This window comes from Hemibagrus wyckioides, linkage group LG05 (genome assembly GCF_019097595.1).
Source record: "Hemibagrus wyckioides isolate EC202008001 linkage group LG05, SWU_Hwy_1.0, whole genome shotgun sequence".
NCBI classification, from domain to species: domain Eukaryota; kingdom Metazoa; phylum Chordata; class Actinopteri; order Siluriformes; family Bagridae; genus Hemibagrus; species Hemibagrus wyckioides.
This window is the reverse complement of record NC_080714.1, coordinates 13,321,614-13,348,559: the sequence shown is the minus strand read 5'-3', so window position 1 is coordinate 13,348,559 and position 26,946 is coordinate 13,321,614. Positions and strand designations below refer to the sequence as shown.

The window sequence follows — 26,946 nt, the reverse complement described above, 5'->3', positions numbered from 1 at the left end:
TGTCTTCTTTTGTAGAGGACTGACTTACACCAGACTTAACCCTGGAAGAAACAATATTATCTACTGGTACAATCTATTATTGCAATCATAGTGCCCAAATATAATGCAATATCACCGAAGATGAGTTGTCAGATGATTTGTGATCATTAATGTCACAGAGATGTCACATTATTAGTGTTCTCAGACAGTGGCCAGATGGCTATTGAAGGCACATTATCAAATCAATGAATGGTGCATTGTGCTTCTTCACAGGAATCCCACAAGTATACACCTTTGTCTTTGTGCAACAGGCATTGTGTGACTGAAGGAACAAATGAGAGCCAGACTGACCTCATTGAAGTCTCCCACACGAGGAATATGATTTTTCCGGCTTTTTCCCAGGACAGTCCCTGTATTCGAGACAACAACTGCCGTGTTCCACAGTGTTCCACCATGGATCTCATCCCTCTCCAGAATGGGAGACACTATCACCATGTTGTATTTTTTTGCCAACTACAAATAAAATGAGAATGTTTAGATCATTTATTGTTTATTAAATAAATGAATAATTCACTTTCTCCAAAATGTTTTTCTGTTCTTTATTCATGTTAAAATAGATCATTTAGCCAATTTAGCCAGTAACACAGCATTGGGACATTATATCAACACAAACTGAGAATTCTTTAGACTGAAAACAAGAGTGAACCATAACTGAGAAGACCTGACTTATGCATGTGTATTTGACAATAACACTGAATAACAGTGACTACTGACATTAATAAAAGTTTTACCTATTGTTAGGCTCACCTATATCTTACCTCAGTTTTCAAAACTTAATATAATGATTTTGTCAGCTATCATAGCACTATGTACCCAGACAGGCCAGTTAGATTTTCCAGTGAATGAGAGCCAGCAGACTTAGCTAGCTGATGTTACAAATTCATGAGACTGGTAATCAAGCTAGTTTACAAGAACAAACATGTTATCCTCTAGTTACCAGCTGGAATAAAAAAACAAAACAAAAAAAAAACACAAAAGTAACAAAATAAATAAATAAATAGAAGAACTTACTGCAAGAGCAATCACACTTTACTGCACACATTATTCTATTGTAAATAATTATGTAAATACTGTACTCACAATTAGGGCTTCAGGACAAAACATTTTACTCAAACAATTTATTTTTAAAATGTTTTATTCTAAAGTCAGGTGCCTGTTGCAGCTGAAATGACAAGGTAATCTCATAAAAAATGCATACAGCCTATTTACAGCACCTTGTAGACAATAAATATCAGAAGCACACAATGTATAATATATCAATATTTTACTAGACCACTCTGTGGGTCATGTTCTGCACCATGGTAACCATGTCTACAACTACACTACTGTCACAAATACCTTCAGAGCATAGTGTTCTTTAAGCGAGCCTTTTTATTTAGACAATCATAATTTTTACATCCAGGGCATCTGGCGTAAAACCTGTGCCAAGTTGATGTGCGGACCAGTTGGTCTGCTGTGGCGACCCCTCACACACGTAGGGAGCAGCCGAAAGATCAACTAACTAACATCAGTACTCGGGGAGGGCTCCCTCTGGCGGCTGGGAGAGGGTGTTGCGGTTCTGGACATTACACCCCTAGTGTGCCTATTCTATAGTTACTCCCCAGTTACATTTTATAGTTATATTTTTTTATTACTGTGGATTTGATTGGATCACCATAGATGATACCATGGCCTATATTAGCACTGTTGAGAAAATGGATGCACTGATAAAAATTCACTGCTAGAACAGAGAGAATTCATTTGTTGCTCATCCTGCTAATAAAGCACTTCATGGATCTCCTAAAATTGTGGCAAAAACATCACAGACGTGCGCATCAAGAGTAAATTAAATAATCAGCCTAACAGTGGCAGTCCATTGGAGAAACCAAATGGAGACTCATTTTGTCAAGCACCTTTGTAGCATGAGAATTAAGGATTTTCTTCTTTAGAGTAGGTGAGACAATTTAACAGATAACATTAACCATTAATCTTCTTTTGCAATTATTCTTACGGGAAAAATTAAGTAATTAAATGTAATGCATAACGTACAATTATGCATTACAGTACACTCACTGTCCACTTTAATAGGAGCACATGTAACATATTCATCCAAACATTCATTCAAGTGAAATCAGCACAGTAATTGAAATCATGCAGATACAGATCAAGGGTGTCATTTAATGTTCACATAAAACATCATAATGAAGACAAACACAGTCTGTGACTTTAAATCGTGGCATGGTTAATCTGGTACCAGACAGGCTTTGTGTACTTCAGAAACTGATCTTTTGGGATTTTCACAGACAACAGTGTCTAGAGTTTACATAGAATGGTGCAAAACATAGATGGTCTGAAGGCTAAAACACCTTGCTGCTGACACTTTAGGGGAGCTGCGGGTGCCATAGCATCCAAAATTATATTATCATACAGATACAGCTTAAGGACTTCAGGTAATATTCAATATAAAAAATGTGAATGCAGAACAAAATGTGCTCTCAGTGACATTAACCATGACATAGTTTTTGATGCCACACAGGCTGCTTTAATTATTTCAGAAACTGCTGATTTCCTGGGACTTTTCACACAACAGCCACAGAACTGTGCAAAAAAGCCCAGAAAATATCAAATTAGTGGCAGTTACACTGGTGGAAGGATACAGCAACTCAAAACACCCAACCATTTGGAAGGGTTACAACAGCAGAAGACCAAGCTGGGTTTAAGTCCTGTCAGCCAAGAACAGGAATCTATTCAGGCTATGGTGGGCATCACTATATCTGGACAGTTAGTCCAGACAGACTAGTCTTTTCTTTCTACAAACTAAATAAAAGACTGAAAAAGAGTATAGATAAATGAGTGGTTGTCATGTATATATATTAAAAGGCTGTACTATGTTACGTTGCCATATGATTTGGTAAACTGTTCTTGTGACAGAATGCTGATATTCATAATATAGATGGTGCTGCAAATAAGTTGTACTGGAAATTTTCCATAAGTGAGTTGGATAATGTCATAATTCAGTTATTTACATTGGAGGCACAGCACCTGTCAACCTTTTTACCTAAGACTGATAAATATTACAGACACAAATAGACCTTTTGACAGAAGTGAGTGGTGAAACCATCTTCAGCAGACTCAGCAAACTCTGTCCATGGCTCCCTCTCTCTTGTGCAGAAAGCAAAAGGCATTGCTATAGGCAAAAAAAAAGTAATCTTATTGAAGAAGCATCCAGTTCATCACACAGAGGGTACCATATCATATGGCAATAATGTACAGGTTTCTATGGAAGTCCAGAAAGGCCATGCAGTTTTTTTCTTGTGATCAAGATAAGAAAAGTTATTTTCTCAGGATCACAACTTTTTTTCTCATGAAGTGGAAATTTATGATTATACACACACACATCTTCCATGATAACTTTTTTTTTATTATGGAAGAGTGTACTCATTTTAACATTAATCAGTAGACACAAAAGGCAAACTCATACAATGTTATAGCTGCCGTCTTATAGAGCCAAAGTCCTGGACTCAGTTCTGAGCTTGGGTAACTGTCTAAATCTTGGGTAAGTTTGATCTGTACATTTACCAATCACTTGCATTTGCCTTTACTACTAATACCTGACCAAAAGCTAGACATATGCAGTAGGGTTCTTTGAGGTTCAGCAAGCCTTGCAAAAGCCTTGCAATAAAATGACTAATATAGGAACAACATCAGCTTTGCTGAGGACTCTGCTTACTACTTACCACTCTCTAGTTGCTCAGTTTTACTGATTGTGGATTAGTTGGATGCTTTATGTCCAGGAAGCCCTCATGTCACCTTCTGGCTCTCCCATTTAATTATGCTGTCATAGCTATCTTGCTGTACGTTTTCTTTAAACATTACATGATAACAAGCATATCTAATAATTCTCTCTCTCTCTCTCTCTCTCTCTCTCTCTCACACTCTTTGTTCTCTCACTTTGTTCTCTCACTCTCTCTCTCTCACTCAGACCCATGGGACTACATGCTCCTTGTCATCGATATAGTTAACATTAAGTGAGGGAAGAAACACTAATAGAAATCTTTCGTGTTACAGACATGGATAGAACCACTTGTAGACTATCATCTTTGAACTGCTGTTGTGACGGTCATTTTTGTGTTGGGGTCTTTATCATTGAACATTTGACTTTGGCAGGAAGGAATTAATGTTAAGTCTATAATGAACTCAGAAATTAAGCTAACCTATTAATTGCTCAGGAGCTCTTGGTTGCATAATTTCTCTTGACTATGAACAGTTAAACAGAAAGGACATGACTATAAATAGAAAGGACATTATTTACATTTATTTGGCCCATTTATCCCAGTACAAGGAAAGAGAATGTTGAATACAGAGACTTAGTAATGCACCTGACTGATGCTCTTAACCAAGCTTTTCCAGTAAGAATGGACATGACTAAAATCTCTATGTGCAGACAAGAAGACGATGAAACAGTCTCCAGATATCCTGCAAGATTAACAGAAGTGCATGATGCTCACAGTGGCCTCGAGCGCCCAGCGGACTTGGCCGCAGCGGATATTACACCCTATGAGGCACACTTGAGAAACAGTTTCATGAATGGATTCAAAGAGGACATTGCAAGAAAAGTCAAACAAACATGCATTACTTGGGACACTATAAAGTTATCTCTTATTGAACAACATACTGTGCACGCAGAAAAGTTGTGGAATGCTGAAAGACAAAAAGGGAAAGAAAAAAGAACAGAAATGAAACACCGTCTCACTATGGTTCAATTATCTGAGGCTCAAGGAGATTTTTAGGTAGAGCTGGAGGACGGGGCAAGCCTGGGTTCCAGAGTGGATGTTTCCTGTGTGGAAAACCATGTGAGACATCTCCTGTGCCAACACCACTCTTCCCAGTAAGGAAAATAAGAGCTCCAGGGGAGCCAGAGGAGTGGAGGTTCGTACAAGATTTGAAAGTGGTTAATGATGCTGTGATCCAACAAGCACCTAATGTTCCAAACCCATGATGTACTTTATTGATCCACAAGGGGATATATGTAAATACTTAAGCACATTTAATCTAAACACATTCACTCACATTCACACACTCACAACTTAAACTTAACACTTTCACCCAAGATCAGAATGACACTTAGGACATAGGCATTATAAGGTGGCCTTATTCAATTTAATTCAATAAAATTTTAGCCTCAAAAGCAGGCATTTCAAGTTGATAGTATTTATTCATTTTACATATTAAAATACTTTTAATGTTAAAAGTATTTTAATGTGTAAAATGAATAAATACTATCAACTTGAAATGCCTGCATTTGAGGCTAAAATTTTATTGAATTAAATTATTAAATAATTCTTATAATTACTTTATAAGACGTGTTTGTATATGTACTTACTCCAGGCTTCCTGAAAGCAGACAATATTGACACCACAAATAGCAGCTACTTCGACTATCTCACCCACTCGCTTGTGCAGGGCTATAATCTACAAACAGTAATTTAGGTAATTTTAGATCAGTTAATCGTGTAATGGATAAACTCATAATATGTTCTGGATTTGTAATTGATAGGTAGGCTTTATGTGATGACTGCAGATGCAACACCATGACACTTAATAGATTATTTTGCCAAAGTGAGAGAGTGATACTAAAATATGGTTAAGAACTTCTGTCTTACTTGGTCAAGTACAGGAGCATCAGTTGGAAGAATTATCTTGTTTTGGATGAGTCCCACCCGCACAACCCTAGGTGCCCTTAGCTGCTCTGGTGCTGCCTCAAAGACATAACCCTGCAAAACAAAATCCTTCTCCAATGCAGCATCCAGTGCAGTCTGGGGTAGGGTCAACTTCCTGGGAATAATTTATGCTTTATTAAACAAGTACATTAAATTCATAAAGGATAAAACACATAATACCCTTCTGAAACTACTGGAACAGCAATGCTAATTAATTTTTTTGACATTTAAGTTTCAGATCAAAAGATGTATATGAGAAGCGTGTTTAGGATTTCAGATTTTATTTTCTGGTATTTATTTGTAGATGTGTTAAATGACAGAACATTGCATGTTATTTTCCACAACCCAATATTTAGGCAAGCAAAAACATTGAAACATGATTGAATGGTGTTCCTTGTTACCCAGATGTATCCTAATATCCAGTCATATTAGATTGATGTATTGTATAAACAATAAATAGCTCTGATCATCTACTATTGGATAGGGCCTTCAATTTCACCAAGACTGCATTTGTTAATAGATCAGACAACACAACATGAAGATCATAGAGCTGTCTTTGGGACAAAAACAAGCCATTTTGAAGCTGAGAAAAGACGGAAATCTATCAGCACCATTGCAGAAACACTGGGTATAGCCAGTACAATAATTTGGAATGTCCTGAAAAAGAAAGCAACCATTGGTGTATAGCACAAACAAATTAACTGGCCTTGCCATTCCAGTAGTTCATATGTTTCACATTATGTAAGAAATATTAAAATTACTTTTGCAAATTTTAATATGTTTCTATGTTCATCCATTATCTTGTAAATAATTTACACAAAAGCTGATGTGTTCTCAGTGCTTGCTTTTGTTTTTCCTTACATAGCATTTCCAGGATCTCACACATCAACAACTCAAGTCAAGTCAAGTCAAGAAGCTTTTATTGTCACTTCAACCATATATGGCTGATACAGTACATATTGCAATGAAACAACATTTTTCTCCAGGACCATGGTGCTACATAAAACAACATAGAGCTACATAAGACAACACAGAGCTACAAAGTATTTTGTAGAGCGAAATTGTTTTAACATTGTAATAGATCTTAAATGAAAAGAGACTTCCCTTATATGAAAATAAGTTTCTCTTAACATCAACAGCAATCTACTTATTAAAAAGTAAATCTGAGTCAAAAATAAGTAAATAAGGTTTTTGACATGCTTATGTGTATGAAATGAAAGAGGACCTAACAAGACCTTAAATCTTGTTAGCCTGAAATAATAACTATGTTTTAAATTGTAAGCCGTCCAACACTTAATATCATCAAGACATTTAAGGAGGGTCAAGAGCTTCTGATATTTGACCTAAAATTGGGTAACAAAGGAATAGAACTGTTTAGGAGCACTACAAGGGGCCAGTGTAGAGAAAAAAATTTCCTATGTTTACTAGGTTTCCTAAGTTTACCTACCCTGTCCTATCTTTTAGATGAGAGGCAAACCACTGCAAAGCCAGACCCTGGCTGCCAGCCACTGGCAGGTAATGCATGATGACTCTCACCTTTCTGATAAAACAGATGATTCTCATTTGTATCTTATTATACACACACCCACATGCCATGGAGTTTGAACCTGAACTGTGAAATGGAACAAAAGCTGTGAACTTGTGATGACCACTTTTCAGTTTTGTTTTTAAATTGTTTGATTTAATCAGCTTTGCAAAACAAATAGCATTTCTAAAACAGCAGGAGGTGTATGCAGTGGGGGGTATCTACCAAAAATGGTCCATGGAAGGACAATATAAATATTTTTATAGAACAAAAAGTGTATATTAATCATAATAATAAATTAAATTAAATTAAATATAAAACTAATGCAGGATGTGTTTCAAACAGTGTAAATTGTTATTACTTTGTTCAAAGATCTTATTTTTTCATTTTGTACTACATATGATATTACATGCCTTCATTTTGTACTACATATGATGATTACATGCCTCCAGCTCTGCAGGACCAAAATGATTTTTCTGAAGAGCTGTGGGCAGTTTAACTGCTTTGGACAAACAAGGGACTCATGAAGAACCATTCCAAAACATGAAAACATTGATCATTTTGACATTGATATTGATCATCCAGGTAACAATACACATGTAAACATCCATTATATTAAATAGTTTATTCAGGGCAGAACTAAAAACAAACTGCAATTTATAACATCCCTCTTATTTTTTAGTCCATGACCTAGAGTCCATGAATCAGTATTAATTGATAGAGACTTCAAAGCACTTCTGTAAGTTGCTCTGAAAAATACTGATTTATATATTATATTATATATTATTATTATTACACCTTATTTAATTTGCATATATACTCCTACAATTATCAAGATATCAACACCAAATGAAATATAAATATAGTTTAACCAAGAAAGTGTGCTTGTATAAAGCTCTGGGAAATAATCACCCATTCTCCTGCTACATTCATTTTTTTTTTTTTCCTTTGCTGCCCAAACACTTGATTCTCAAGCTAAGCTACAATGAGGGTCAAACATGGGTGCTTCATGAATTGTCCTGACAAGTTTAAGAATCTATCTTCCCTTTAGTACTGTCCATCGTTTTTTCTTCACCAGATCTATTTCAACATGGGTTTACGTAATGTTGTTCTCTTGTGTTGAGTTTTTTATGGTTACAGCATGGGCACCAGATTCCTTGTACCACTTCTAAACATCTAAACATCTGGAACAACTTTTTATAGACAGATGAGACAAAGATCATTTTGTGCCAGAAGGATGGACATAACACCTAATCATGGGGTGGGCATGACTGTCAATGGAATAGGTTATTATGTATTTATTGATGATGAGACTGCTGGCAGCAAGTCAAATTCTGAAGTGTATAGGGTTATGTTATCTGCTCAGGTCCAACCACATGTTTTAACACACACTGGATGGATTATTAAATTGCAGGCAACTGACTTAACAGCATGTTGTTTGTTAATCCTTTACATGTTTTTATAATGACTTTGTAGTGTAGTCGGATTTCCCAGATGAACTGCTGCATTCAACTGCACGCAAATAACTATTTGTACAAGAAAGCATAGCATATCAATGTTCAAGTAGACTATTCAATTACACACTTCCTAGTCAAATAGCAGTGATAAATAATGGCCTAGTTTATGACTAAGACTGATTTTCAAGGACAAATATTAATGTATTAGCTGTAATTAGCTATATCACCATAGTATTTTGCCTTAGGTAAGCTATCAGACAAAAAAATCCATCAAGATTTAGATAAAGAGCCAACTAACCATTTTCTATAATATACTAATCAGTCCTAACATTAAATCCATATTTTCTGAGCTGGGGCCTCCATGGATTTGACTTGTTTGTCCAGCACATCCCACACATACTCAATTGACTTGATATCTGGGGATCGTTGAGGCAAAGTCAAGAACATGAACTCCTATTTCTTCTTCATGTTCCTCAAGCCATTCTGAAACATTTTTTTTTGGAGTGTGGCAAGGCGACTTGTCCTGCTGAAAGATACCAGTGCCATTAGGGAATACTGTTGCCATAAAAGGGTGGTCTGCAGCAATGATTAGGTAGGTGATACATGTCAAAATAACTCTACAGGAATGCCAGGACCCAAGGATTACCAGCATCACACTACTTCTGCAGATTGTCTTCTTTCCATAGTGCATCCTCAGAATTGAACAAAGTGCTGCGTCAGGGTTTGATGCTATTGGAACTCTTTCCCGAGACCAGTCTCGGAAGCATGTCAGGCTGACAGGATCCCCAGATTCTAATTGTCTCAAGGAAAGCATCAAGAATGCCCGACATATGGCAAGCAGTACAGCATCTTGTTTTATTCTCGGGGAACTGGGTAACATCTATAACCTTTTTAAGGGAACTCAATTCTGCTGCATGGCTTGAGGCTATGAGAATGCCTATACCAACACCTCCACACAAGGAAAAAGGCCTGCCCAATTGAGCCATGTGATTGGCAATGATGACCACTGGGTGTAGATCAACCCCACAGGGCCTGAGACCCTGGGGTCAAAGTCTACACTGTAGAACCTGATAAATGTGTGCAAAGAGGACCAGCCCACTGCAGGACAAACATCATGCAGGGGGGATGTCCCTTGCTAGAGCAACGGATGATGCTACACTCCTAGTGGAGTGGGCCCTGATACCTAGAGGCATTCCACACGCCTCATAGGACCAGATGAGGGCATCTATAACCCAGTCAAGAAGTGTGTGTCAAGCTTAAACCATTTCTTGCTCATTGGACCAATCTAAGTTAAGTTTGACGATCACACATGTCACTGCCTCAAACAGCTCCTCAAATCACTGATATCTTCAGAGCCCGATGAACACAAAACTTCATATGGATCAGAAGCAATTGTGGAGCAAGGTACCAAGTCCAAAATGTTGATTACTGCTCTTTGACTGAGAGAGCACAAGTAGCTTTAAAGATGTAGAGAAACATTGGCCTGTAGACTATTTTGAATTTAGCAATAACTATCGTCTTGTTATGTTAGCTAAATATTATTTTAATAGTTTCCATTATTCTCAACAACAGTAAGGTTATTCACACTAGACTCTGTGTTGTGCCATCTTCTGTTGACAGATGGCCCAAGGGTATTTTTAGTATTTTTGTTGTTGGGTATCTGGATGTTCTGAGGTGGCATGGAGATTTACTGGAATCAAAGATAGATTAGATTAGATGGATGGATGGATGGATGGATGGATGGGTATATAGATAGAAATAGATAGAGTGAAAATATGTAATGATACTGCAGATAAAACAAAGCATGGCCAGTAATGAATTTATTTAATCTTTTAACTAATTAATCAACAAATTAAATATGCATTCACACTTCAACCCTACCAGTGTTATTTCATTTTTAATTAATGTCTTTTTAAACTTACTCTTTGTCTTTTTAAGCAGCCCTCTGAATATCCTGATACAAACAGGTTTCTCAAGAATGAACTTGTTTTTCTTATGTCAACTTGTCCTTGACATGTTACATTTCACATTAAGACATACATTACAAAATGTTGTGCAGAATAAAGTATGTAAAAATATGAACAATAAGAAACAATATCAACTAACAAGCCCTCATGAAATCCAAAATGTGTGACCTTTGGTGACAATTCAGGCTCAGGCTGTTTGGCCAAAGTCCATGAACAATCATTTACACATTATGTCCTGGTTTTAAATACAAGTCTAAAAATACTGGTTTTAAGGTTTTAAGCAGCATAAAATGCATAATCTACATTAAATTTATCGTATTGTATCAGAAATTATACAATAATATATAAAAAGTAATGGCTTTACTTAAGTGTAAAATCATCTATGGGATTTTAGGTCTAATATATTATTAGACTATTATTTACTATAATAGGATACAAGAACGTCAGTCTACTGATTACGTTATGGCAGTGCCTTTGTAAAAATTAGGACAGATTTTTGTCTACCTAACTATTTGTGAAGCCAACATATGGCTGTGCACTTACCTCAGTTCATTTCCATATAAAATGCGTTTAATTTCTCCGAGTTCCGCATCTGGAATATATGTTTCCAACGTATTTTCGAGTGACTCAAATACACATTCAGACATTATGGCTGTGAAGACACTACTTAAAAACTCTCACGTCCTCGAAGCTTCATCGGGCAAATGCTGCACCGTCAGCACTACTGGTTGATTTCAACACTTACTGTTATGCAACACAACATGACCTTTGTTTCCATTAACTTTCCTTACAAATTGCAAGTGACAAGAATTAAATTCACTGGAAATATAAATTTCCAATAAAGATATTCAGCACACCATAAGGCAATGGCACGAGATGCAGTATGCAGATTCATTGGCCTCCCAGTGCTGACATTACTCTCTGTCCTGAATTGTTCTACAAACTATACACCATGCACCATACACTACGGTTTGCACAGGGCTCTTCAATACACTTATATTTGCACAGGACTCGTTGAAAACATACAGTTTTTGCACATACCCGGATTTTGCACATTACCTTATCATTTGTTCCTTTAAATTTCTAGTATTTATTTATTTATTTTTTTATATTAGTATTTATTTATTTTTGTAATAAAAATATTTTTATTTTTATTTTTTTTATTTTATTTTTTGTTTATTACCTTATTACCTACGTTTGTGTATACTGCTGAAAGTATTTCTCACTGGGATGAATAAAGTATCTATCTATACTAGAGAGAGAGAGAGAGAGAGATATATATATTAGGTATGCTTGATATTAGGTATGCTTGTAATCATGTGATGGTTAAAGACAATGTCTTTAACATTAAAATGACGAAAGTTGACTTTATTAAGTGAATTTTGATGGAATATCACTGTTTCCATGTTTCTTATGAATTTTTGCACTTTACTGTAAAAAATCATATTTCACATCAAAGTTCATATTTATTATCACTGTTTCCATGTTTGTGATGAATTTTGGCATTTTAATGTAAACAATCACGTTTCATATCATAGTTCACCCCAAGCATGTGAAAAAAAGTCAGCCTGTTCGATGAAAAATTATGAAAGTTGTAACTTTAATTGGTTTTGACAGCTCAGGTCAAAGGTCAAATATTAATGATGTGTAATAAAAATGATTTATCAAAAAGGTCAAAGATTAATGACTAATGAGTGTTTAATGACTTTCGTATATTGGTCATATAATCACTTAATAATTTGGATTTCCAGCTAAAACGTTGTAGAGGGCCAAAGTCTTTACTTCAATTGGTTTTACAGTCACACACACACACACCAACTCTGGAAGTAAAACCACCCACTCAAATTCCATCAAACCATTAGAGTCTCTGATAGCCATTAGCATTTTAAGGACACACACACAGAGAGACGCACACACACAGACATGTGGACTCTGGAAGTAAACCCCCCCACACTTTATACATGGTGATCAACAGAGTGGCCGAGTGGATTTCCGGCTAAAACGCTGTGGAGGGCGAAAGTCATTACTTAAATTGGTTTTGACAGCCACACACACACGCACACAAAATAAAAAAATACAAAAAATAAAGACACAGCCACCATTTTTCCCTTGAAATACTTTATAATATATAGTAATATATTATATATGTATATATATATAATATTTATAATATATTAAATACTTTATTATATCTCTGCATGTGAAATATTGGTGATTCTTTGAACGCTACTATGGCCACTTGTCCTGATGCACCGAAAAAGTTGAAATCTACTTTGGGGAGATTTTAGAGCATGAAAATATTCACTATTGGTTGTTGTCAAATGGTTGGGCACGCCAACCTCAATCACGCGTATTTAAAGCGCTTACTTGCCGAGGACAGCGGCGAGTATTAAGACTATTTAGTAGTGACATGTGCGTGTTTCAGTTCTGTCTGCCTGCGTCTCTTGTTGCCTAAGTTACGTTTCCTGCATACATATTTGCCTGAGTTTATGTTTGTGTTTCGTTTCTTCCTCTGCAACCTCAATTATTTAAAGAAATAAAAAAAGAAGATTTTGGATTCTCTCTCTGCCTCCCGAGTCTGTGGTTACAGTTGTAGATGGATGACACATATGAAGCCACATACCCTTTCAGTTTTTATACCCTCCAGCGCATCTTCCGATTGGCTGAAACTAAACAAGGAGAGTAGTTATCTCTCTTGCCACACACATTTTATAGCAATAATAACAATAACAACAGCAACAAAAATGACTGAACGAGTCAGTGAACGAATCTGAACTGATCTTTCTAGTAAACAAAAACAAAAGATTCAAGTCACATTTGAGAGAAATCTAAAAAATATAAACATAACAAAGAAGTACTTTTATACACTGCATTTAGTATTTTTTATTACCGGTAGACTGGATTGCATTTATTTGTAAATTATGATGTAGATTCTTTTTTTTAGATTTCTGAAACAAATTTTTATTCACAAATCGCCTTCTGTTTGTTGAGTTTTCCTGTACAGGGTTTGTTTAGCTTAGAGGTTAAAAGTTTGAATCTTGAATTTGGTGGAGATTTTGAACGCACCAGCTAAACTTGCAGTCACTATGTAAAATATAACAAAAATATTTAAAGAAGTAAAACAACTTAAACAACCACATATCATAAATAAAATATTAGTACAGACATTTAAAACAATTATATATATAAATTATGTTAACCCTCCCCCCTCCCTCCTCTCTCCTACATGAAGTGTTATCGCTTATTGGCACACTATGGTATAGCGCGCAATGACTTCACCAGGTTTTTGTTTTAAAATCAGCAAATCTCCTACTGAATTCCACTTTCAGTGTGTTTAATTTGTCATCATACACTTCTGTCAGGATGGTGATTGTGTCGCTGTCTGACTTACAAATAGGAAACAATGCGATGGTTTACTGGTCTGATGAACAGCCAATTTGAGAAGCTGACTCCTCTACAGTAAAGACTAAACAAAAAGATGGAGAAAAGAAAGACGCACACTGGGGAGAAAGCAGTGTGAAGCATTTGGAAAGCACTGTGGATATGGACAGACACTGTAGGACAGACACTGACATCAGAAGCCCAGAGAATTTAGGCAGTTCATATAACGTGAGAGAACAGTACAGTAGTACACATGTCACAAACACAAGTAATGAACCAAAGCAACAAGAAATGACACAAAAAAAACCCTAAAACCTCCAAACCACTTAAAAGGTACTAGATAACGACAACAATTTAAACTAACTCAACAAGGAAGGACAGAAGACGCCTCAACAGACAGTGACACTATTAATAGAAACCTAAACCCCAATTTCCAAATATAAATAAGACCAAACCTGAACTAAATTAAATGAGGAACTTTAGCTTTACAGATAAGGGACCCCTTCAGGAGTTTATTATGTAGTACAAGTGCACAGGGTACATGGATTATACCATACTGCAGAAAACATTAAATAGCAAAGCAAAACAGCACAACCCACAAGATGTGAAATAGCTTTAAAAACCTTCTAAATTAAAGGTTCATCCCCAAACTAAAATACTGGCATATTTATAAAATAAAATATTGATCGATTACACTGTACAGCCAAAGACATTCTACTGACAGACACCAAGCTGATGGAAAGGAGCAATGGTTCCAAATAGAAAGTGAACATAAAAGAGCAGTGAGATCTGGACCAATGTTTCTTTGTGCTGTAAAATGTTTTGTCCTAGTGTTAAAACATTACTTTTTTTAATCTACTGTTTAAAATGATATCAAGAACAACCCTGCAATACATTTTACAGATCATAACAACAAATAAACAAATAAATAAGAATAAAAAATTTAAAGGTTTCACTGTTCAATTTTTCATCAGCTTACCTGGGCAAGTGTCCTGAAAAAAACTGTCATGAACCAAATTTCTACTGTCCCAAACAAATGCATATATTTTAAAGCTCTATTTAAATCTAAACTAATCTCTGTAGTTAATTTATTATTGTTAACGTAAACGCACATTATCAAAATGGAGTTTCTTATACCTTATTTTAACTTTACTGAACTGATGTTTTTTTTTCTTTTAAACTTTATTTATTTACTTCTTCTCAATTCAACATTACATTTCCGTCATATACACATCTGACACTATAAATCTGAATACACTCATACATGGGCACTCATGTATCCACACTCACATTCACATATATGTACATATCTGTATCAGATAACACAGAAGACAAATTTATTCAATAGTTCAACATTTGATCTTCACATTCGCTAATACTGTGTCTCTGGCTTCCTGGAAAACCCGCTCCTGTAGTTAATGGCCTGCCAAAAAGGATTTCAAATGGACTCAGGTTAGCTCTCCCTCTTGGTCATGCTCGCACGTACATCAACACTATTGGGAGGGCTTTGACCCATGACAAACCTGTCTCAGCAGCACAGCATTTTGCCAATTTATTTTTTAATGTGCCATTCTCCCTTTCTACTGTTCCACCACTAGCTGGGTGATAGGCACAGTGCTGTTTCAGGTTGAATCCTAAGTATTCACTGACTTTCTGTAATGCCTAAATCATGAATGGGGTACCATTATCACTACCTGTTCTCTGAGGAATTCCCCACCGTGGAATAATTTCAGTGAGTAGTGCTTCTGCTACTGTACTAGCATCCTGCTTAGATGTAGGAAATGCCTCTACCCATTTAGAGAACATATCTACTATAACCAGACAATACTTCTTACCCTCGCTAGGTGTTAACTCAACTCAAAGTCCATGTGTAAGTGTTCAAATGGCCTTTGTGGTGACGGATATGCACTCTGAGTAATCGGAATGCCTCTCCCAATGTTATTTGTTGCACATATGACACAGCGTTCACAAAATTTTTGGGAGTAGTTAGTAAAGCCTATAACATTCCAGTGTTTCCTTATTTCTGTTACCATCCCTCCTTTTGACACGTGGTCTTTACCATGTGTCAATTTAGCATAAAAAGGAAACAGTTTCTTCGGTAAACACGGTTTTCCTGTGGGTCCGTACCAAACACCTTGTTTTTGGACACATCCCAACTGCCTCCAGCGTTGTTTCTCCTCACGATCAACCATACCCTGTAATTCAGTGAGATTTAGATTAGGAGCAGACAATATAGTCATGATATTTGTATTTCGTTTCTGTTCAGGTTGTTTTGCTGCTGCTTTTGCCGCTGCATCAGCTTTGGCATTACCTGGGAAATAGAGTCATTACAACACGTATGTGCTTCACATTTACATACTGCAATAGCTTTTGGAAGTAGGATTGCATCCAGGAGGTCAGCTATCAGGCCATGGCGCGTGATAAGCTTGCCAGAGGAGGTCAAAAAACCCTATGCTTCCATAATGTTCCAAAATCATGTGTGACGCCAAAGGCGTGTAAATATTGATTGTCTTACCCTCTGCCAATTTGCAGGCCTCTTTGAGGGCGATGAGTTCCGCCACCTGTGCTGAGTAATGAGATGGAAGTTTACCTGAAAGTAGAACTTCATTCTGAGTCACTACTGCAAACCCTATGAAGTTTTGACCAATTTCTGAGCCCCTGTATGCTGATCCGTCCACAAATAGTTCCAGATCAGGGTTGCTCAGTGGTATCTCCTGTAAATCAGGTCTTGGACTACAAACTTCATTAATCACACTCACACAATCATGAGGCTCTCCATCCTGCTCTGTGGGAAGAAGAGTGGCAGGGTTACTGCTGCTACTGGATCTAGCTTTGCAGAGAAGTAAGCCACTGGTTGCAGCCTACCCCCATGCTCTTGAAGTAAAAAAGATGTCATGCACTCCCCTTTTTCGACCACAGTCTGTGTAAATGGTCTCATCAGGTCAGGATTGCCCAATGTGGGTGTGGTCTGTTATGTCTGTTTCAGTCGTTCAAACACAGCGTTTGCAGTCTCAGTCACATCACTTTGCTGTGTGCATTCAGACCTTGTCCGTGAGCAAGAGCGCTCAGCGGTGCCTCTAACACAGCATAATCGGGTATGAACATCTTACAGTATGAACACATACCCAAGAATGACATTACCTTCTGCAGAAATTAAATGTCCTAGGAACTTCACTTCTTGTTGTACAAATTGCAGTTTTGACAGGCTTGCTTTATGTCCTTCTTTAGTGAGGTGACAGAGCAATTTAATGGTGTCTTTTTCACACTGCTCTTTAGTTCATGCGGCCAAAAGAATGTCATCTACATACTGAAGCAACACAGATTTCTCAGTTAGCTGCTAAACTGTTCTTTAATGCTTCAATATAGATTGTAGATGACTCACAATAGCCCTGACATAAGTGTGTGAACGTATAGGCTTTTCCATTAAAGGAAAATGCAAACCAAAATTGACAATCTGGATGTATTGGTACACTAAAGAATTCGTTAGCTATATCGACAACAGAGAACCATGCACTGTCAACTGGAATTTTGGACAACCACTTTCAAAACTTGTATGAATCTCCACTCTTCCGGCTCCCCTGGAGCTCTTATTTTCCTTACTGGGAAGAGTGGTGTTCACACAGAAGACGTCTCACATGGCACTATAACTCCAGATTTTAATAGAGAATTAAACACCGGTGTTATTCCTGCTATAGCTTCTGGTTTTAGGGGATATTGAGCCCTCTTTGGTCTATAATCTGATTTTTGTGTAATGATCACTGGAGGGCAATTTTTAATTAGACCTACATCATTTTACACTCACCCACAATTCCTTGGGCACTTTTCGTAGTCGTACAACTGAAAGTTCCAATTTAGGTAGGGCCAAGTTGGTTTTGTACCATGGGTTGGGATCTGTCCCGTCATCAGGAAGGATCACCATGCCTCTCTCAGCTCTAGCCAGCCAATTTAGTGCTGTGTTATATGCATTTAATTTTGGGCTGTATTTCTCCCAAAGATTCCCACTCGTCATTGACAGATTTGGCTAGAGAGAGATGTAGAGATCCATGATTCATTTGGAATGGGTGTGGATGACCAGCCCGAACTGAAACCCGAGATAAATCTACCTCTACAGCACATTCACATTTGTGTTCATTCCATATCACACGCTTCAATATCAATATGTCTGGCCTATCCAACTTCCTGTACCATTCTTTCTCCTAACTCTCATCTGGTTCGTGCCTGTGTATGTGCGCAGTACAGTGCAGGGTTTTCGGTGTCATGTAGTCTGTGTAAGAAAAGGAGGTGAGAGTTTTTGCTATCTCTACTAGAGAGTGTGTGACATCAGTGATAGAGGAATTACTCAGTTTCCACTCATACACATAGAGCAGGGGTCTGGGATCATATTTTACAAAGCAGAAGTTATCTCCCCATTCTATCTTAAGGCCTAGTGATGTGCTGATCAAATTTAAATTTAGTTTGCACATCAAATCTCGACCCAACAGATTTATTGGGCAACACTCAGAAATTAAAAAAGAGAATTCAAATTGTTTCTGTGTAGTTACTCACATTTGAATGTCTCAATTACTGACATCCCCGATGCTCCTGTAGTACACAGAGAGTGATTGCTCATTCTAGGTGAAATAGAAAATTCACACAATCGTATCACAGAATGTCCTGCTCCTGAGTCAACTAGAAACTGTATCGGTATTTGCTCAACAAGTAATGTAATCACAGGCATTTTCTTAAATTCCGGTTCATGATATTTAGAATAAGTTTCATTCATAGGTGATAGCATCTTCTGATACTTTGCTAGACATTGGATTAGTGACAGGTGGAAATTTAATGGTTAGCTTAAGCTTTTCTTCATTGCATTGCACAAAAAGATCAGACTTACCCTTCCCTGGCTGCTCACCCATCCCTGACCCAACCAAACCTCATGCTTCTGTGCTCCCCCGCGATGTCTCTTCGGACAGTCTCGTATTCAGTGGTCTGTTTTTCCACACAGGAAACATCCACTCTGGAATCCAGGCTTGCCCCTTCCTCGACCTCTACCTCTGCCATGGCCATGGCCACTCCCCCTGTAAAAATCTCCTTGAGCCTCAGATAATTAGTGAGATGATTCATAGTGAGATGATGTTTCATTTCTGTTCTTTTTTCTTTCCCTTTTTGTCTTTCAGCATTCCACAACTTTTCTGCGTGCACAGTATGTTGTTCAATCAGAGATAACTTTCCAGCGTTCCAAGTAATGCATGTTTGTTAGACTTTTCTTGCAATGTCCTCTTTTAATCCATTCATGACACTGTTTCTCAAGTGTGCCTCATAGGGTGTAATATTCGCTGCGGCCAAGTCCGCTGGGCACTCGAGGCCACTGTGAGCATCATACATGTCTGTTAATCTTGCAGGATATCTGGAGACTGTTTTGTCATCTTCTTGTCTGCACATAGAGATTTTAGTCATGTCCATTCTTACTGGAAAAGCTTGGTTAAGAGCATCAGTCAGGTGCATTACTAAGTCTCTGTATTCAGTATTCTCTGCATTATTCCAGTTTACGTGACGAATCTGAATATTTCTCTCTGGCAGGTCAAAATGCAGGCGTGACACATCAACGCTGACTTTTCTCATCATGAGGTGTCGCAGGTGGCTGTGGGTCTGAATTCTCCCTGAATTTTCCCTTTTTTCTTTGAAGCCTCACATTCTTGTAACTTTTCTCTCAACTTTTCTAATTGTCTTTCACTAAAACTACCTTTCTCTGGAAATCCACAATCCATCACCCACATATGATATTGTGATACAGAACCAGGCCCATAATTAGTTTTCATAAGTTGAACATTAGGATGCTTACATGCCCTCAAGAAATCATCACTCTTATCCTTACTTTCCCCAATACCCATTGTCCGTGTTGGGTCCTGTATTCTCTCAACAATCGATCAACAGACAAATGCCTTATTTACCTCTTTTAGCCTGATTTTACCTGCGCAGGTCACTCAGCTGTGCTCGTCAGCACCAGCGACGGCTTTCCTTAAAGTCTGCTGAAAGTAGTTACAACATCAATATATACGACCATAGTATATAGTTAGTTGACAGAACTATTCATGTAACTTTTCCGGTTCCCAGAACCGTTGGCCAAAATCCAAGCTTAAATTCTGCCTACCTGAAGCCGATTATCAGAAGATGGAAAGAGCAAGAGTTTAAATGAATGAAAATCTTACCACCTAATTCCATATCCCTTCGCTGGGGCAGTCTCGTGATTGTCCAGATCTCTCCCCACCAGTAGTCAATTCAGGTTCAATGAAGTAATCGTCTTCGGGTTGATCCGGACCAGGCTGATCAGGGATCAACCCCGAGACTGGCACTCAGACAAGGAATCTCGGTGGGACCTGCAGAAAGTGGGAAGTCTGCACTTTGACTTGAAATAATTAACAAACTACACACGGACACAAGGGTGCAAGTCAAAACAAAGAGATAAGAAAGGAATTTTTATTTTGCGGCGGCAAAAGGCATCTCAAACACAGTGCAGTGAGATTACACAGAATCCTGCGGCATGTGTGAAGGGATCTCGTATTCTACCTTTCCTTTGTGCTTCTGGAAGAATTTGCTTCATTTTTAAAATTTGTATTCATTCTTTGAATTCTGTGTATAATGATAATCTGACTTAATTAATATAAGTATAATTTGATGCTGATCACAATTTAGAGGGTTGACCATTCTTAATTTATTAAGTAGATAGAAAATGATTGAACATAACACTGTTTAAACTTAAACCTGGGTTTCTCCATACAAGTTTAAGTTTCAGTTTGTTCTAATTTAACTTTAAACCGAGGCATTCTCCATTCAAGTTTAAGTCGAGGCTACTCCATTCCAACATAAACCTAGGTTTCTCCATTCCGATTTAAGTTCACAATCTACGATTAAAGAGGTGTATAATAATGATTTTCCATAGGCTCAGAATAAGTCAAAGTTAACAATTTTATTTTGCCAGGCAGGTTCCACTTAAGTCAGTCTATTCAATTAGAAAAATACCAAACACAGTAACAATTAAAAGGATCAGCATAGTAGGAAAAACACAAGTTACAGAGTTAAAGTCATACCTGACAATAGAGACACATAATAATAGTGTAGGAAGTTCTTAATGCAGATGCTTCCCTGAGTCTTTTGCCAATGCACTTTATATACCCAAGAGAGACAAAGGGTCCACAGAAGGCCTGGTTTTGGATGGGTCGTAAGGACACATCTGGCTTTTAGTTTTGGTTCATACCAAATGGGTTGTAAAGGACATAGTTCAGATTGTTGTCTTGTGACCTGCGAGGGGGTTGAATAAGGTCATAAGGACATATCTCCAACAGGAGTACAGACTATGTGTAAACTTTAGTATACTCTGATTTGGAAACTTTCCCTACTTGCTTTATATCAAATATTCTTTCCACTATGCATGTGTTAGTGCTCTTAACTCCAACAACGCTGCTTTCAATCATTCATACATTTCTATATCTCTCTCATTCTCTCTTAATTATAAATTCTCCAGATCTCAGATTTTCAGCCATTTCTGATTGTAGCTCATTTGGTATGGTTAAGAGAGCTAACTGCCACATATCCGTAAGCTCCAGATTATACACTGATGCTTGCAGCATTAAATTATTCCAGTAGGGCTGAAATGGGCCTTTTAGTCTCTAGTTTACAGCCCTCTGTAGAGTACCAGACCAAAGTTGGTCATTAGTCCATGTTAATTCTATTTCTTTTGAGTACAACTGAAAAAGAAGCGGTTTGATTTGTAATGCAAGGGAATCCATTATCTCCTTATCTACACTGCCACTAATATAGTATACTCTGATTTGGAAAGTAGACCTTTTTCACCAATCACACTATAACCTTTAGAATGACATTAAATATCAATAACATCATACAGTAAGTATATCATCAAATTTTGTCAGTATTCCTTGAGATTAGAACCTGTAGGGTAAAAGAATGTACATTCTTGGTGAGATCCCAAAAATAGTCTCTTTTACAAAACATTGCCTCTTGAAGAGGGGAAGGAAAACAGGAAAACCCCCCAAAGTCCCCAACGTTTCTGTTATTGCTTGAAGATATAACGTCATCACACTCAATATTAATTGTTTTTCAGACAAACGCATGTGTGCAGCTGAATGGGGCAGTTTTCTTTGACTTTTTTCACACGTTTGGGGTCAACTATGATATGAAATGTGATTGTTTACATTAAAATGCCAAAATTCATAAGAAACATGGAAACAGTGATATTCCATGAAAATTCACTTAAAAAAGTCAACTTTCATCATTTTTCATCGAACTGGTTCGTTTCCTGCCTCGGCGCAGTGTGCTCTCTGCATTGTGCTTCTCTGGCGCTGAAAATGCGATTCCGCAAGTCTCAGCGCTCTATGAGAAAGGGAAAGCGGTTTTTCAGTCAAACGCGTGTGTGCAGCTGAATGGGGCAGTTTTCTTTGACTTTTTTCACGTTTGGTGTCGACTATGATATGAAATGTGATTGATTACTTTAAAATGCCAGAATTCATAAGAAACATAGGAAAGTGATAAAAATATGAATTTTGGTATTTTTAGTCTGCTCAAGGCCAGACTAAAGATTGTAACGTGAACCCAGACCAAGGCCAAAAAGCCAGACCAGTGAACACAATAGATCCTAGCTAAAAAGCCTGAGAAGCGATCCTACACAAACCCCATTCCATCTATTCTCCTTCTCAAACCCAGTCAAAGCCCAAAAACAGACCAGAGAACACTTGATCTTAGCCAAAAGGCCAAGAAGCAATAAACTTTTATCTCCTCTGCTTAACGGACAGCCTCAGGCCACACCTATACAGGCATGCATAAAGTCACATAAGCAAATAAGACCCAACTCCTGGAAACTACCCATTTAACATTGAAGCATACACAGCTTTGCCAGAGCAAAGCTCATAAAAATACATCAAACTCATTGATGTTCCTCTCCAAGGAAATATTTAGTAAAAAGCAAAAGATTTTTTTTTTTTTATTAAAACCAGTTCGCACAAGAAAAACACACAAAAAAACAAACAAACAAACAAACAAAAATTCAACACATTTCCAATCAGTCCCCAAAAAAAACCCAAAAAAAAGGACAATCCTTCTCTCCATCTCTCCCCACCCCCTCACCAACACCCATACATCCCTACAATAGCAATTGGAACCAAAAAAAACACAGACATTCTATGAAGGAAAAACAAGACATCACACTTACACAATCAGAAACCATACACACACAAAAAAGACAAAAACAAAAAAACAAAAACAAACCCCAAAAAACAAATAAACAGCATAAAGAGAAAATGAAACAGAAAAACAAAACAAAAACAAAAAAAGACCCACCTATCCCGACCCTCCTCCCCCCAACTCCGCTGTCCATCCACCTGGGGCCACCATGGCGCCCCCACCACAGTTACCCCTGAAAACCCTCCCCCCTCTGCTGCCCCGACCCCTGCCCTCACGAAACCTTCCCCCCCTCCTCACTTTCCTGAGTCTGGCCCTAAATACATGTAGCAGGTCAACCTGGTGGACACGTGGAGTTAGACTGCGGATGCACTCGCACCGCGCGCCCCACAGAACACACTTCGCCACCGAGATGGCTTGCCACAAAGGCTTTGCTGTCTCCGGTCCCATGCGCTTCAACCCGCTACCGTACAGCATGAGGTCGCGGTTTATGTCCGCTTCCCCTCCATCCGACCACCACTCCGAGACCCGCCTCCAAAATCGCGCCATGACACGACCAAAGAGCGTGCTTGACCGTCTCCTCGCCCCCGCGTCCGATCGGACACAGGGGCGTGCTGCTTATGCCATGACGGTAGAGGCGCTCCTTGACAGGTAGGTGTCCCCTGGCACTCGGGAGTGGGTCTCACCTGATTGTGCTGCCCAGCAGTCCCTCCATTTCTTATATAGCTTCCGGTGGTCCAGCACGAGGCCATCCACCAGACACCAGGGAACCCCCCTGGGACATCAGATCTTCTGGCCCATGCCCCTGCATACAGGACTGCAGACTTGGCGCGGTTGATGCGAGCCCCAGTGGCCTCAGAAAAGGCTCCCAGGACCCATTCCACCACAACAAAATCCTCGTCCCGGCCAAGGAACAAGGTCGCCTCGTCAGCGTACACTGATACTTTGGCCCTCGTTCCTCCTGCACCTGGGACATGCAGCCCCTGGAATGCAGGTTCCTTTCTCAGCCGCTCAGCCAAAGGCTCCAAGTACAAGACATAGAGTAAAGGCGACAGCGGACAACCCTGTCTCACCCCTCCTCGTTGCTCAATCAGCCCGGAGCAGTGCCCGTTCACGATGACACGGCTGACTGCCCCTGCATACAACAGTCGGACCATAGCAACAAAGACTGGACCAAAACCCATCCGCTCATGAGAAACGCGATCAAAGGCTTTTTCTTGATCCAGGCTCAGCAGTGCCAACGGTACCTGCCGCTGCTCAGCCCACGCCAGCGCGTCTCTGATCAAGGCCAGGTTCATGCCACACATCCTCCTGGGCACCCCACAGGTCTGATCAGGGTGAAGCACCTGGGCCATCACCTCTCTCAGGCGAAGAACCATTACCTTGGCCAAGATCTTATAATCGACTGTCAACAACATGATCAGTCTCCAATTAGCCAAATCAGTCATTTTGCCCTTTTTATATAAGAGGGTGACGTACCCCACCACTGCTGAAGGAGGTAGAGCTCCACCGTCCACGGCTTCCCTGTAGACGGCCAGCAGATCCGGACCTACCAAAGGCCAGAAAGTACGGTACCATTCTACCGGTAAGCCATCTCCACCAGGAACCATACCAGTCTGCAGGGAGAGCATAGCTCTCTCTACCTCCCCTAGGGAGATCTCTCTCTCCAAAGTCGGCGCGCTATCTTTCGGTACCTTGCCGGCGACAGCGTCCAGAAAAGCCCCTGCACTGTCGTCCCTCGTTTCTCTTGCACCGAAGAGATCGCCGTAGAAAGATCTAGCCACTTCTAGCATCTCTTCAGTTGAGGTAACCTCACGAGGGCCCTGTTTCACCTACGCTGGCGGTTCCTCACGCTACTAAAAAAATAGTGTGTCGGACGCTCATCCTGTTCTAGTGCCTCCCTGCAGGCCGTCCGTGGCCTCCCTGAGCTGCCAGTGGTCTCCGTCTTGCCAGGCCTCGTATAAGACCCTGGACCATAATTCAGCCCTCTCCCTCCTCCTCCTCCTCCTCCTCGCCATCTCCTGTCCCCACTAGCGGCACAGGATGGTGATCCTCCTCTTGAGGTCCTCCCACCACTCGATCTGGGTGGTGAACAGGCCTACCCCGGCGTAGAAGTGGCGAAACACTGTACAGAAAGAGGGGTCCTGCAATATGGTTGTATTTAAACACCATAGACCCCTTCCTCTCTGTCCCACCTCGACCTCAATGCAACCGATCACCATACAGTGATCGGAGCCCCAAAAGGGCCTCGACAAGCACGACTGCACCCGAGTCCACTCCGCCACAAAGAGGAAATCGAGCTGCACAGCATCACCCCTGGAGTTCCTCCAGGTATGGCCTGGGGCCAGCGACTTGACGACCCTAAAAACATCTACCAGACCTGCCCCCTCCATGACCTGGGCCAGCTTCCCTCCCCTCTCTGCCTCTATATCTACATTAAAATCCCCTCCCACCAACAGTATCCTGTTAGTGGAGAGGAGCGGCTCCAAGAGTAAAAAAAAACCTCGCCTCTGCCCAACCCTACAAGGTGCATAGACGGCTATGGCTCTGAATTTTGTGCCCCTGAAAGAGCCGTCCACGCAGAACACTCTCCCCGGCACTACCATAACTGCAGCCTCTACGGCCCAGTCAAAGGAGCCAAAAAGAATCCCAACTCCATCTCCCTTCCCATCCCCTACCCCCCAAACTGATGGCCCCAATTTCCAACCCTCATATGGCAAAAACACGCCCCCCCCCTCCTCTGTCCACAGTCGATCTAACCACACACACCCCCCTGTCCACAGTCCATCTACCCCCCCAACCCCCCCCGTCCACAGTCCATCGAACCCCCCCCAGTCCACAGTCCATCTAGCCCACCCACCCGAACGTCCACAGTCCCTCCAACCCCCCCATCCACCCCACCCCCGTCCACAGTCCCTCTAACCCCCCCCATCCAGCCCCCCACCGTCCACAGTCCATCTAACCCCCCCGCCCCACCCCCGTCGACAGTCCATCTAACCCCACCCCACAGTCCATCTAACCCCACCCCCACCCCACCCCACCCCTGTCCACAGTCCATCTAACATAAAAATTCAGTTGACAAGGTCAACTTTCATCATTTTTCATCGAAGTGGCTCTTTTTCCTGCCTCGGCGCAGTGTGCTCTCTGCATTGTGCTTCCCTGGCGCTGAAAATGCGATTCCGCCAGTCTCAGCGCTCTACGAGCAAGGGAAAGCGTTTTTTCAGACAAACTCATTTGTGCAGCTGAATGGGGCAGTTTTCTTTGACTTTTTTCACATGTTTGGGGTCGACTATGATATGAAATGTGGTTGTTTACCTTACATACCAAAATTCATAAGTAACAAAGGAAAGTCATAAAAAATATGAATTTTGATATGAAATATGATTTTTTTCATCAAAGTGCAAAAATTCTTGAGAAACATGGAAAAAGTGATATTTCAAGAAAATTCAGTTGACAAGGTCAACTTTCATCATTTCTCATCGAACTGGCTCTTTTCCTGCCTCGGCGCAGTGTGCTCTCTGCATTGTGCTTCCCTGGCGCTGAAAATGCGATTCCACAAGTATCAGCGATCTTCGAGCAAGGGAAAGCGGTTTTTCAGACAAACTCATTTGTGCAGCTGAATGGGGCAGTTTTCTTTGACGTTGTTCACATGTTTGGGGTCGACTAGGATATGAAATGTGGTTGATTACTTTAAAATCCAAAAATTCA

The 26,946-nt window shown here is 39.6% G+C and overlaps 1 protein-coding gene and 1 non-coding gene across 4 annotated transcripts in view; both read right to left on the bottom strand.

The window, feature by feature from the left end:
- Positions 1-11,423, bottom strand: part of upb1 (ureidopropionase, beta) — a 36,970-nt gene extending 25,547 nt beyond the window's left edge. The window contains exons 1-5 of one of the 3 annotated variants that reach the window (XR_009204547.1): positions 11,230-11,422; positions 5,681-5,852; positions 5,402-5,489; positions 3,111-3,205; positions 331-492 (exon numbers count right to left, since the gene is read on the bottom strand). Coding sequence is in view for 2 of the 3 variants with exons in the window: in XM_058389013.1 (XP_058244996.1) it covers positions 331-492; positions 3,111-3,205; positions 5,402-5,489; positions 5,681-5,852; positions 11,230-11,333 (621 nt within the window). In the remaining variant the exon portion in view is untranslated. Of the gene's footprint in view, positions 1-330; positions 493-3,110; positions 3,206-5,401; positions 5,490-5,680; positions 5,853-11,229 lie in introns of all 3 variants that reach the window. The other 2 variants (XM_058389013.1, XM_058389014.1) reach the window with 2 other exon arrangements.
- An 11,523-nt stretch (positions 11,424-22,946) lies between these two features.
- Positions 22,947-23,057, bottom strand: LOC131353621 (U5 spliceosomal RNA). Its single transcript, XR_009204643.1, has one exon. It is a non-coding gene; the product is annotated as a U5 spliceosomal RNA (small nuclear RNA).
- Between the last annotated feature and the right edge of the window lie 3,889 nt (positions 23,058-26,946).